At 43.1% G+C, this 14,001-nt stretch overlaps 1 protein-coding gene across 1 annotated transcript in view; it reads left to right on the top strand.

The window, feature by feature from the left end:
• WTIP (WT1 interacting protein) overlaps positions 1 to 14,001 on the top strand; it is a 78,219-nt gene that overhangs the window by 16,036 nt on the left and 48,182 nt on the right. Inside the window, exon 2 of the mRNA XM_086469396.1 lies at positions 9,574 to 9,675. Within this exon, the coding sequence (XP_086325522.1) occupies positions 9,574 to 9,675 (102 nt within the window). The remainder of the gene's footprint in view (positions 1 to 9,573; positions 9,676 to 14,001) is intronic.

Genomic DNA, 14,001 nt, shown 5'->3' with positions numbered 1-14,001 from the left:
CTAGCCCTGAGCACCTCCCAGGACTGGGCCTTACAGCTGCTGAGGAGACTGGGCTTTTCACTGTAGCCAAGGCAGGGAAAATGAAGCTTGCTATGTTAGGTACTTTAGAACTAAAATCTTTCATAAGCTGAAGGTGGGAGAAACCTATGGCAAATGACTTTGTGAAATGGTTGTTCCTGCTGGATGTCCTTACAGGAAGATCCTCCTCCCCATGTTCTCAAAGCATCATTGAATCACTTGGCTTGCAGTGACTGAAAAAACCTGGTTCAGAGGGTTGAGGTGACAGAGGTTTTAAATTAATTTCCAACTTTCCTTAAGCAAATAGTTAAGTCTTTCTAAATAGCTTGGTATAATACCTACCTATACATGTGTTTTTGTTTAAGCAAATCTATTTATACTTCTGGGAATGATAAAGAAGCTCTGTGTGGCAGGTGGGAACTAGCAAGCCAGTGTCGGTGCCACCTTTGTGTTGGGCTGCTGTAGACATGTAGCACTTGGGTACTGCTCATGGAAGGAGCTGCTGAATTTATAACGAAATGTGGTTACGTAATGCCATGCCTTTTCCAGACTGTCATGCTTGTTCTAGAAATAGACTGTTATCTAAGAAAAGTGCACCTGGAAACTTTTAGACTAGTCTCCCTGTTTAGTCATGAACCCATTTAAAATCTGTCAAGGAAGGCAGCTGTAATATATGACCTTTTTCTGCCATATATTAGAGTGATGACTCATATATGCAATGTCAGGAGAATGTAATGAAAAGTCTCTCCAACTTGACGTCTGCAGCTGATGTTTTTGAGTCTGACGTGCTGTGGAGTTCAGGGTATTTGAGCTGCATTGTTGGTGCTTTCAGAGTCTGTTACCTGATTTTTCTAAGCTGAAGCATTTCTGTGTCGTATCAGAAGGTTTAACTGTCTTTTCTCTGAAGATCGCACAGGTGTCAGTGGCTCCCATTTCATATACAGAAGAGCCAAGACACAGGGAAACTAGATGGTTTGCTGAAGACAACTAAGAAAGTCAAAACTAGAAAAGGGGGCTGGTTCAGTAGAGCTCCTGGCTGGTTCTCTACTCTGATCACTGTTGTTTATATAGGAAAATCTGCAATGTCCGGACAGATATGCTGTTATTAATGTGTGGTATCACAAGGGAAAGGTGATGGAAGTACAAGCTTTAAATATTTTGTTTGTTGTTTATTTACTGTAATAAAACTGTCTCAATATCTGTAAACCTGCCACTGGAAGCAGCTTAAATAAAACTTAGCAGGTCTGCATTCTAACCTGCATTACACCACAGTAAATCTAAAGTAATGGTGTGGTCAAGCATCTCATACCGGATCTCAGATGATCTCCAGTTGGTGCAACCACCTAAATGCACTTGTGTACTCATTTAAAGCACCGGTAGGAATTGCAGTATGCATGTTAATTAAAAAACAAATGTTTATGTCTGAGTGCATTTGCAACCTGAACTTTTTTATTTGAGAAATCTCCTCTATCGCTATCTTTGAACTGCCACTTCTTCTGTTGCTCCATTGTATTGGGGTCTGTGGCCTTCCTAAATCAGTGTGAATACACAGCTGGACTGAATGCCCCTGGTGCTCTGTACCAGCTTCCCAACAAGAATTTTGCACAGGAGCACCAAGAAGCTTTGGATGTTCATACTGGATCTTTCTGGACTGAAACTAGGACCTTCAGGACCATCACTCTCACTTCTGTCTGTGTGACCTATGAGTGTCTCTGTTGGGCTTGCTTGGCTCACTCTGGATGTGGTCGTGTGTCCTCCTCTGCCAGCAGTTGTACAAGCTCAAGTTTTTGCTGGCCCTAGCCTGTCTTCACCTGATTGCTACTACCACTGTGCTAGAAGCTCCTTAAATAGGCTGAATTACATGTGTGATCATACTTGCCGTGTTCCAGGCAAAATAATTGTGGTTTGAGCTGCAAAGCCTTATTGACCTGGTCCCTTTGGGAGGTAAGAGGATGCATGTCCATAGTGAGACATTCAGATGTTCAGCAGTAGAGTCAGTAGACAGGGAAGGGGCTTTACAGACACACTTTTCCATCCAAGTCATTCCCAGTGATGCTCTCCTTTAGCCCCTCAGCTATATGTATCTCCTTGCTTTTCTAATCCCAGTAATCAGGTACTTTTAGAAGTAGGATTTTCTTCTGTCTTTTTGTTTTTGGTCAATAATTCAGTTGCTGAAGTTATTTGCAAATCCCCTTGTGCTGTGGTTGTCAACTTGAGCATGAACCTTGAGCAGTCAGCTGAGCTCTGAATCATGGACAAAGCAACCCGAAGCGGCACAGATGATAGAGCAGCCACAAGAACTACTTGGTCTTCCAGTTCATTGCCTCAGTAGCAAAAGATCTTTCTATAAATGCCAAGTGAGAAGTATAAATCATGCTGAAACTGCCGTGCACTAAATCAAGAAGCAGAGAAATGAATGAATATTTGTAAACCAAGTGTCAGTGTAACTAAAACACTGTGCAGAACAATAGGCCTGTGATATGCCTTGTGCCATCGGGAGGCTCCGTGGCGGAGTTGGAGATCACACAAAGGGAAGTTATGCAGAGGCACGCCAGCTGCGGCTGAGGCAGGATGAACTCCGTGCAGATAGTGTCAGTAATTTCATGGTTCAGAGCAGTAATTTCGCATACTGTATGAAGCAATAAGCATTTGCTGCGCTAGCTTCAGGCTTTCACTGTGCGACTGGGTGGATCTACTTTAACAGTAACAAAAGCCTTCCAGTTTCCAGCAGCTGCTAATCAGAGCTGATACTGGCTCCCATGACATCTCCCACTCTGCAGTGCTGACCTGGAGCTACTGTGGTTTAATTCACCAGTACAGACATGCCCTAGGCTCATAGCTGCTAAAATGTGGAGTTGGAGAGGGTGGTATTTGAGAGTTGTTTCTACAGCCTTCTATGTTCCCAAACTCTTGCCCATCATCTCGCCCTACATTCGAAACTCTGGAAAATTTCTGACAAAACAGAATGGCCCATGTATTTAACGAAGCAAGTAGGAATAGGCTGAACCTTGCTGGCAGCGCTGATCCGTCAGGCAGGTAAAGCTCAACTCCTGTGTCCTGATCAGCACTGTTGTTCCTGGAACTGGTCCCAGTGCTTCCCTTTGTGGCCATGACCTCTCCCAGCAGCTTTGTCCTGCATGAGCCACAGCCTTGTTAAGCGACAGGCAGAATGAAGGTAACGAAAGTTGTTCCAGGAGCTGGAGTTAGAACCTAGAGCTTGCTTCTGTGAAACTTCCAATGAATGTTGACTTCACTGTGTTTGTAACCAAACATAAATTAATCTTGAACTTTGATTTTTCTGAGTGAGTTCTACATGTGCATCCCTCCTGTCCCAAGCCTGTGTATTAATTGAGTAAAGCCTCCTGTAGGAGGCAGGCACTGGAGTAATGAAGAGCTTTTTCAGTCAGCAATCTATATCTCAAGGTCCTAAGTAGTTTATTGGTGGGGTTTTTACCTTCTTTCCTTGAGGAGGAGAGCAAGGTTGGGGGCAATCTCAATAGGGTTTAACAATGACAGCAGAAAGTTTCCTGGTCTACAGCCTGCTTTTTGTCTTGCTTTGCTTAAGCTGTGATTTGTGTTAGGTGTTGGGGCCTATCTGCTTCCAGTTTAACGTAGTCCAATGTCTGGGGTGGTTGCTGTGGGGAGCATGTGGGTACTTGCAAGCCTGAGTTGTGTTCCTGGATGGGGTCAGGTCCCTGCTGGCCATGGGATGTTGCGGTGTCAGGTGAGGATGGGCTGTGGCTTGGGAGGGGAGCTTAAAATGTCTACCTGAGCATTTCCCACTTTTTTTGGTCTGTCATTTTCAACCTTAATTCAAGTTGTGGTGTCTTCTGATCTTCCCCGGGAGAGAGCGCAGTGCTGGTAGCTTAGCCAGACAAGTCCCTCTGTCGTTCCTGTCGCACAATATTGCTGCTGAGCGTGTCCAGAATATATTTATTTATTTGTAACTTGTACGTACCAGATTGTATTTTATGTGGATATTCAAGCCTTGGTACATATTTCCAGGCATCTATCAGGTGAGAAATTGAAGTCCTCCAGTAAGAGCTACCTGTGGTGGTGAGGGCCAGGATGGTTACCTGGGCTGCCTCCCTCTCTCCCGCCTGGCTGCTGGGAAGAGGCTCTGCCCCTGCGCCCTGTGTAGGTGCCTTGTTTCTTCCATCTGCCTCTGGCTGGGAGATGACGTGTGTGTTGGAAGATCCCTCCTCCTGTGGTTGTTGGAAGGAAGGGAGCATTCTTCTTGCCTGAAGTCACCTCTCGGCATCTGAGCTGCCGCAGTCCAGGATGCCTGCCCAGTAGCTGCCGTCAGCTCGGGCAGGTACTGCTGCAGCAGTGGCACGGCTGCCCAGGCTGGGGGCAGCTCTGATGCTTTGCTATTGACCCACTTTCTTATTTTTTTAAGGTAGCAGCAACACGCACCTTGCATAAAACCTGCCCAGGCATGAGATCACTGGCTGTAGGCGCTGCAGCCTGTGTGGAAACACCTCCCATGGCTAGTCACACCTGTAGGTGTCTGACACAGCCCCTCCACAGCCCTCCCGCTCTTGTAGCTGGCCCCTGTTGCTGCAATTTGATTACTTGAGCTGAGATGAGAATTCTCTCCTCCTTTATTCTTCCCACTTCATGGCTGTACGTTTTCAGTTCTGTGCTCCTGCACCTAGGCTAGGCCACAGGTGTGGAAAAGCTTGTTGGGGACTTAGGTAGAGATGGTCTTTTCCTGTCTGAGAGAAGAAAAGGAGATTTTGCAGTAGCCCAGTGTGACGTTCACCTGCCCTTTTTCCAGCACTGCGGCATGAACAGAACTGCAGAGACAGGGAAGGAGTCATCTGTGCCATGTGTTAGTTGTTAATTTTAGCTTTACCATAACTCTTGATGACAGGGCTTGGTTGTTTCCTACTGTAGGCAGCATGTAGCAGTTATCCTGGAGATACGGTGTGGCTGTAAGACAGTAAAGCTCAGCTCATCCCTAAGCCGTGGAGTGCTGTCAAGGAGTGCGATAGTCAGATTCTCCCTCTGACTCACATGGCTGCTGCTTGCTGAAGTTGAGAGGCCATATGGTATCATTTTTCTTGCATTTGTACTAAACTGTTGACTTAGGTTAAGTGAGGATGGTGTTAGGCACAGGCTGAGTTCCACATGTGTCTGAGGGCAAAGCTTGGCTAAAAGGTAGGTTATATGTCTGCCGTTATACATACTCCTTTTGAACTTTGTCTGCTGCGTTTTTGCCAATTCTGGGTACCTGGTGAAGCCTGTATGAAGTACCAGCCTGTACTGGCATGTCAAAAGAGCATCCTAGGATTTGATGTACAGGTCCCAAACAGAACTTCTTCTAATGCATAGGCTACTATAGGGAACTCTTACAAGTACGTCGTAGCAGGCTGAACAAAATATAGCAGGCTTTAATGTCTTCTCTAGGTTGTTGCTGATACCTTTGCTTGTTATACTGCATAGCATTCATTTGATCTTGAGTCTAGAGCAAAATCACTGACTATGTCATAAAATACCTGTCTTATTTTCTCCTGATGCTGATGCTGGCGTTTTGCTACTGCATCAGTTACCCAGAGAGCATCGTGCTTCTGATAGCTATGTTGCCATAGAGTGCTGGAGGCTTGCCTGGCTTATGTCCAGAGGTGTTCTTCTGACTGACACAGTCAAGCTCAGTGAAGTGGACTGCTTAAAGGTGTGGGGAATGCTGGCAATGTGCTGCAGCTAACTCTAGCAGGGAGCCTCTGGGAGCTCCTCTTTCTAGTCTCATTTTTGTTGGTGGTCTTTTGCAGTGGTCCACAGAGTGTGTTTGTTCAGTCTGTACTCTCATGTTTGGTTAAACAGTGTGTGAGGATGCAAACGTCTCTTCACTGCAGCAAAGGAATGCTGTGACGCTGTGCTTCTGCTCAGACAACCTTTTTGCAAATTTTGGGTATATGCAATATCTCGTAACATGTTTTTCTAGCTAAAGAGAGACACCAGATCTGTAGGAGAGCTGGTGACTTGAGTGGAAACGCAACAGTTGATGTGTTAAACAACTGGAGGTACAGTTGGCTGCTTAGAATAGAGGTATCAGGAGGGGCAATGAATTGTATAAAGGCTGAAGCAGTTGATATGAAGTCACGTCAAGTGAAGTGTCAGAAACGAGACATGCTTGCTCTGTAACAGAACATTCTTCATAGGTGGTTTAACAAGCTTTGGAATTAAATCTGGAAAAAAAAAAAAAAGTGATGTAGCTGTTATGTCAAGGCTTTCACAAGCTTGCAGTGTGCAGTCTGGGCTGTGGCTGGTGAAAAACCAGACCTGAACAGCCATGTAATGAGTGCTTTTCCTAGGCTGTTATGAGCTCACACTGTATTCATGCCACAGCTGCATATTCTAAAATACAGTTTTGGAATTATACATGCACTTTTTTAGTACACTAATCGTCTCTGTGGTCATTCATTCCTGGAGTTAATGAGTAGTCTCTTAGAGAAAACGAGTTAACAAACTGACAGCTGCTCATAATGAATTACTTGCTGGAGAGGCCAATGTAAGTTTAACATCCACAATAAATCCTCCTTTTGCTTCTGATGGTTCAGTGGAGCAATGGCAAAGAAATAAGGCAATAACTTCATTTATCAAAGCAGTTCATGGCTGTAGTAGATTTGTGCATGAGAGCTCGTAGATAGACATGCCAGGGAATTACAGACTGTGGATTTCTGCTCTTCTTAGAGTAACATTAAGTGTAATTAGGAAAAGGTGGGTCTCTTGGCATAACCTCACAGACAATCAGCAGCTGCCAGTCCCAGGTACATGGTTGGCATGAAAAGATGGGCGAGAAGGGTGCAGATAAGATAGCTGGGGAGCTCTGAAAGGGCTTTCTTCTGGCTCCACTGCCAAGAGCGAACTGAAACATCATACCAAGACCCGATGCTGAAGGAACAGATGGCTTGTTTCAGATGTGAACCGCGTGTTCTCTGCTGTGTGTGCAACCCCTTCTGCCCCAGGGCCAGGAGGGACCAGGGTTATTGCAGAGCTCGTGGTATGTGATGAGACAGCAGGTTTGTGGATGCTGTGCTGCTGCTGGGAGTAATTCCTGCAGCTGCTGGCTGACGGGATGCCTTTTCTGATCACAGTGTCTGCAGTAATCAATAACCATCTTTCATCATCAGTTAACCATTAACTCATGGCAAATAGCAGACCTTTTTCATAACCTTTGGTTACAAATAAATACATAGATGTAACAGCCTTGGATAAGGCAATACATTTTCTGAAATTCTCATTTCCTATATCAGAGCTGAGCTAGCCTAAGGACCAGCATTTTCTTAATACTTTGCAATGAACTGGTGGATCTAGCTGGCAGCTCGTTTGTATTACAGGTTTAGCTTGGGACTTTGGTACCTGATAATACTAAATTTACAGTTGCTGCTTCACTGAAATCAGGTTTAACATTTAAAAAATATAATAATCATTATTATTATTAGATTTATTGGTTTTTAAAATTATTGTTTCCTTTGACAAATATGCTTATGGTCCAAAGTAGCAACATTGTGCCAGGATGTTGAGCTAATTGAATGAACTGCTAATATCTCTTCAAGATTCGAAATAAGTGAGTTAAAGGCATAAACACTAAGAAGCTCATGATTTAAGGTCTTTCCATTTCAGTATTTGAATTGGTAGCATAGGAAGATTCTTTTTTTTCAAATACAATTTTTTTAACTTGACAGTATCCCATTTAAAGTGATCACACTACGTAGTCCATACAGGTGGCTGGGTTAGTGCTGCACTGAACTGAAACAGTTTAGTTTTGGAAATGGTGTTTAAAATGTGTCTTGAATAGCTTAGGGAGGGCAGAGATATTCATGGGCATTGTAGTATCTCTGACTGTTTCCTCATTGCAAGCCCAGGTGAAGTCTCAGCTGTATTACTGGGTGCTGCTCTTCTGTCAGGTTTGCTCATCTCCACACAGCTACCTGCCAGGGACAGATGGCACTTCTGTCTCTGTGGCATGGCAGCTTAGGCCAGTTCATACACTGGGAGTGAATAAAAGCAAAACCCTTGGAAACTGAACTAAGACATCAAACGCTTTGTTAGCTTAACTTTGTTTTTTCTGCTATTGAAGTTTCTACCAGTTCATAATATGCTAATTTCCCCCCAAATACCTTGCATTTGTATTTTCTGTGTGTTTATCTGTATAAAATGTCTGCAGCAGGGGAGAATTCTGGATGATTAAAGTCCAGTTTTGTAGTTCTCAAGTTTCTAGACTCTTAAGTATATTAGCAATTCTGTTGATGCTAATGATTAATGCTAAGCTTGTGTGTGCATTTGTAGAAATAGGGTCTCAAGCAGCACATGGAGCATGATAGCTTCATTACAGGGTTTTGTACTACAGTACAAAACAAAAAATCTCAATTTTTATTTCATACTGTAATGTTTAAAAAAAATCACACAGCCTTGTCTTGAGATGTGCTGTCCTGCTACAGTTGAATAGAGACCAATGGACATTTCAGGAGAACTTAAAATCAGTAGTCCCAAGTACATGTTGGAAGGACATGGATTCTCAAGCGTTTTGTTTCCTCTTCATGGGGATACAGGAGCAAAGTGATTCTTGAATTAATTCCCTGACCTGGTTTGAATTTAGAGAGGTTATGCATAGATAGAAATAAATGCTTAGGCAAAAGACCCTTAAAGCTATAACTATAAGGAAAAAGCTTTTTAAAAACAAAGAAACACACCCCCCCAAACCCCCTTTTTGTAGAGCTAATTGAAATCACGACCTTCCCTGTCAGTCTGCTGTGTGTGGAGCTAACTGTTGACTTTTCCAGTACTACACTGGCTCTTTGTACTTTGGTCTCGTGCAGACTTCATGGGAGTCATCCCAGGCATCACCAAGAGCAGGCTTGGGCCGCGAAGGTGAATTTCTGACCCCCTGAAGCAAAACTGCCATCCAGAATTTTTGTGCTTCCATAAGGAAGGTAGCAGCTATGCTCTTCTGTTTTGTAAGGTGCCAGGTTATGTTTATGAGGTTACATACTACTATTCACAGACAGTTAAACAGTTATTAAATGTTTAATGACGGAAAGATCTATTTTCCCAGTACTGCGTGGCTTTCACAGTACACCAGTTCTCATGATGTTGCATTGCTGGAGAGGGGCAAAGAGAAGTCTTTTGGTTTGGGACTGAATTGTTGTTTTATTAGTGGTTATTGAATGCAGTGTGGTGGAGCACTTAGTTGTGAAGGTCTCACTAAATTATTTCTTGGGCAAATGGAGTTATTTCCAGACAGCGTGTGAATTTTCTGTCCTCTCTTGTTGCACCTGCCTCCTTTGGACTCCTGTCTTTATCCAGCCTCAGTCTTCATGCTCTGAAACACCAGCAGAGACTTCCCCCCACCCCCCCCCTTTTATTTTGGGTTAACTTCCATGCGTTTGTTTCACTCAAGCTGCCTGCTGCTGTCTTGGGTACTTGAATCTATTCAGGGTGAGGAGCTCATTGATTTAGGGCCATCGTGAGCATTATGAATCAGTGGCCTGGAGCTGTATTTAGGAGCTGCAGAGGATTCTAACTTTCATTCTTTTTTCTGCTTCGTAGGTATTTGTATAAAATGTGGAAAAGGTGTGTATGGAGCGAGCCAGGCTTGCCAAGCAATGGGCAACCTCTATCATACCAACTGCTTCACGTGCTGCTCTTGTGGTAAGTCAGATCTACTGTAGCCTTATTAAGTGGCTTCCTTTTGTAGTGTATATACCTTTAGCAGCCTGTTTGCAAAGTGAGATCTCATCTTGCTTGCTTCCTGAGGGAAAATTCCCACACAAGACTCCAGCCTCAAAAGTTGTTTTTTTTTTTTTTTTGCCATCTGTAAGTGTTCAATGGTGTTTTCTCAAGCAATAGCCCAGAAAAATAGTATTTGGTTGTTTTAAGGCCTGTGTTTACAAAATGGCTTCAACCTGGACATTATAAGCACTACATATTGTAAATCACTTGTGTTTATGGAACTGTAATGTGCGTTTCTCATTTTTTACAGAAAAATGATAACATTTGTGCAGCCAAAACCGTATTTTCTCTCACTTTCTTTTTGCAGATGCAACTCTACTCAAACATGTATACTTGTCATTTCTGTGTATACCTAATGAGCAAAAATTGTTGTCTTACGTTCGAATGTGAGAAGAACAAATAGAAACTGCATGTTGAAATACCTTAAGCTATTACAATATTTTATTTTTGTGGAGGAAAACTGGCAGGTAAATCACTATCTCCTCCCTGCTGTTCTTGGGACCTTTTTAGGTTTCTCTTTTAATCTGAATGTGTCTGAAAGTGATATACTCTGTGTGTGATTTGAGGAAGTCATGGCTTTGTTAGGGGAAACAGGGCTTGGAAAATTCAGGACAGCGCTTTCAGAACTGTTTGCCTTAAGTCATGCATTGTGAACTTTAGTAGGAAACATCCTCAGTGTCTTGTCTGTAACTGCTGAGATCTCACAAAATCCCACTGAGTTCAAGGGAAGTATGAGAGCTGAATTTTCAGGAATCAGGTAATTTTCCTTGATATACCCACACATTTATTTAAGTTCCTAATATAAGAAAATATTTGCCTGGATTTTGAAAATCTTGTTGCAATACATGTACACAGCAAAAGACGCTGAGCAGAATATGCTGAATGTAAATTGTTTATAAAAAGGATTAATTACGAATTAGAAAAAGAGTATAATATTATTAGCATAGAACCAAGTAACTTGATAATAACAAGACCACTGTAAAGTTCCCCTGTGAAAGGAGAAGTGTTGTCTTTTCTCCTGAGATTTGTACAGATAAATGTTGGTTTAAAGAAACCTACAGCCTGAACATAGAATTTAGTGACCTTTATAAATTACTCTGGACCATTACCACGTTCTAGAATAAACTCATTTCAGGCCTTCAGGGATCATTCTCAACTTTCCTCAAGTCTGTCAATGAACGAGTGGCTATTTTGTTGGCTCCCGAAGAGAACAGCATCCTGCTTTAGCAGAGGGTTACAAAATACGGTATCGGATAATATCTATCCACTCGTTGCCAACTTTAACCTAACCTAATTGCATGGGTGAATTCCAGCTTCTTCTCTGGGGCAGACGTGGTTTTTTTTTAGTCATCAGGATGCATGTTGGCTACCGCAGGGATCTGTACACAGGTCACTCTGTTCCTCGGAAGAATGTATAAGGGCTGAGGAATGTATTTTAACAGCAAAGTACAAACATAACTTAATTATTCAAAAGCACAACAAGCTTTTCTGACTGTTCTGGTGAGGTGTGCGTGGCCAGTGTACATCTACCATAGGGCAACTTGAGACATGTCTGTTCGGAGCGTAGTTTTGCCCCACCCCGCAGTGCCGGTGGAATTTCATGATGCACACAGCTTTCCATGAGTCACGCACGCGCAGAAGGAAACAGTGCTCCGTGTTGTCGTCCGAGCTTCTTGCTGTACTGCTCGTGGGCTGGGGGGGCCAGCTATCATCCGCCAGGATGTTTCACGAAGTAAGAAAGGCTTGGATTTCCTTGTGTGTGCAACCTCTGAATCCCATCGAAAGGGGAAATGTGTGGGGACTTTCTTATGTTAGGCACTGAAAAGGTGGATGTGCTGCTAATGTGGTGGTAGTGCCTGAGTGCAGGTAAAAAAACTTGATCAAAGTTTAGGTTCAGCTACATGCAACTGTGAGTCAAAAGCGGAGCTTTTCCTCTCAACTCAGCTCCGAAATGGTGCCAAAGTGAGCATAGCTGCAAAGGGGATGTTGCATTAGCTCTTTGGTTTCCCACTTTATTTGGGGCTGTGCGATCCTTAGGAAAACCAGAGTGATTCAGGACAGTATCAGTAGATCCAGATCTCGGGAATGAGGCATGAAGGTCCCATCTACAGGAATTGCATCCTGGAGCGTGCTGCTGGAAAGGCATTACAGGACCTCTTGCACAAGCAACAGAACGGAAACTTCTTACAGTAATGCAGTTTATAAACAGGGGAGTTCATTTTACCTTCAGCGTGACATTGGTGGGACCCAATTCTGTTTAGTTTTGGTGCCTGCCTTTAAAGAGATGAGGAAAAACTGGAGAGGGTCCAAAAGGAGTTACGTAGATAATTAAAGGCTGGAAAAAAGCTAATCATGAGAGCCCTGTGTATTCTGTGTATCAGAAACAATGGGAGGGACACGTGGCTGGAGCTCATAAATACTTTTATCGTAGAACAGCATTAGAAAGTGGTCTCAAACGTACCACAGACAAGCACAAGAGAGATGTTTTCTGGAGGCTGAAATTACACAATACAAATAGGAAATAAAAGACAGTTTTTATACAATGGGGATGATTAACTGCTGGAACGAAATAGCAAGAGAAGTGGCAGATTCTCTGTTCTTTGTTTTCAAATTAAGACCAAATGTCCCTTTGGAAAGTGTTTTAAGTTGAGCCAAGCTTTTAGATTCAATGCATAGGTAACTGGGTGATCATTAATGGCATTTGTTCGGCAAAAGGTCACAGCACAGACTAATGCTCCTTCTGAGCCTTTGACAGGAGAGTAGAGAAGTATGTTAGTACTCTCTGCCTAAAACAGTTCCTACGCACTAGTTCGTATGTATATTTAGAAATCTGAGATGGAGTAAGAGTGCAAGCTCGCCTTTCTTCCCCCCCCCCCCCCCTTTTTTTTTTTCCCCCCCCTCAAATAACGGGAATGATCCAAACTCTCCTCCAGCAATTATCAGTCTTTTTTTCAATAGAACGGATCTAGAAAGTAAAAGGCAGTAACAGAAGAAGAAAAATTCTGTACCTGAGATTTAGATAAGGGCACAATATTTAACTAGCTAGAATTAAAAAAATAAAAATATATTTCAAACCCTTGGGAAAACTTGTGGTTTGGAGACCACTCAGGCTGAAATGTGATAATGAGTGATGGAGCCTCCAAGGGCCTCGTTTCAGCACTTTGCAGCGAGTATTTTCAGCTCAGCAAAGACAAATGCAGTTATGCAGAGAAGTGGGAAGAGACCCTCAGTAGGAAATTTTGCCCAAGTCAGAGTCCTTTCTTAGGTACTTTGAGTTTAACTTTGGTTTCAGTGCCAAGTGCCATCTGTCAGGGTGCCCTGGTTGAAAAGGGCAGCGTGTGGCAGAATGGGCCATCCTGTGCCTTCCAGGGAGCATACAGTGCTTGCCCTAGTGCTGTCCTTTTTGGCTCCCGCCATCGTATATCACACCATTGCTGGAGGGTATGTGTTGCTGGTAGTTAAGAGGAAAACCTAAAATACTCGTACAGATATAGGCACCTCTGTGAGGACTCCAGCCTTGCTAGTGTAGAAGTGTGAGAATGCAAAGCTGGATTCTCAGGGGTCTTCTGCAGTGGTGGTGGCTAGCTCTTGAGAACATGAATGCAGAAAGATGAGGAAATACTTCAGAGATACAGTAAATAAACAGGAGACTTCCATCCCCTTTAGACATTTTGGTAAAATGCTCAGATGGTAAATCTCTTCATTGTCTCCCTAGGTTCTGGCAACTTTGGGATGAAACTTGTTAATAAATTGATTTAGAGTTGTACAGGATCTCCTCAAAAAAAAAAAAGAAATCTTGGCAGCGAGCTGAGGTCAGAAGGAGAATGGAAAGGAAAAGTAAATGACTTAGCAGGTGCATTTTATGTGCTGTGTTTCTGTCTCTTTAATGTGTTCAGTGGGCTTTGGATAGTTGAGCCTCGCTCCCGTAACTACGCAAGTTCAGCATCTCAGAACTTTGTCAGTTAATTTTTGTTACATCTCTGTGTAAACCTCTTGCTTTCTGCAAAAAGCCCTGCTCCTCAGATAGCTTTATTTTATTTTTTTTTTGGAGGTCAGATAATTCTCTTCAGGTAATGTAAAAGCCAAAGTGATCTGGTTTCCCTGGGATTGAGTAGTTCAATGTAGATCTTTATCCACAATCTCTTAGAGAAAACAACGGAAGCTTGTTAGGGTGGTTTTTAAATGTAGGTTCAAATCCCCTCTCTAACACCAGTGGAACCTCTTTTAGGCCTTGATTCAGCAAAA

The sequence above is a fragment of the Leptosomus discolor genome, chromosome 8 (assembly GCF_034619465.1).
Source record: "Leptosomus discolor isolate bLepDis1 chromosome 8, bLepDis1.hap2, whole genome shotgun sequence".
Classification (NCBI taxonomy): domain Eukaryota; kingdom Metazoa; phylum Chordata; class Aves; order Leptosomiformes; family Leptosomidae; genus Leptosomus; species Leptosomus discolor.
The sequence above is the reverse complement of the archived record's forward strand: the minus strand, read 5'-3'. Positions and strand labels throughout refer to the sequence as shown.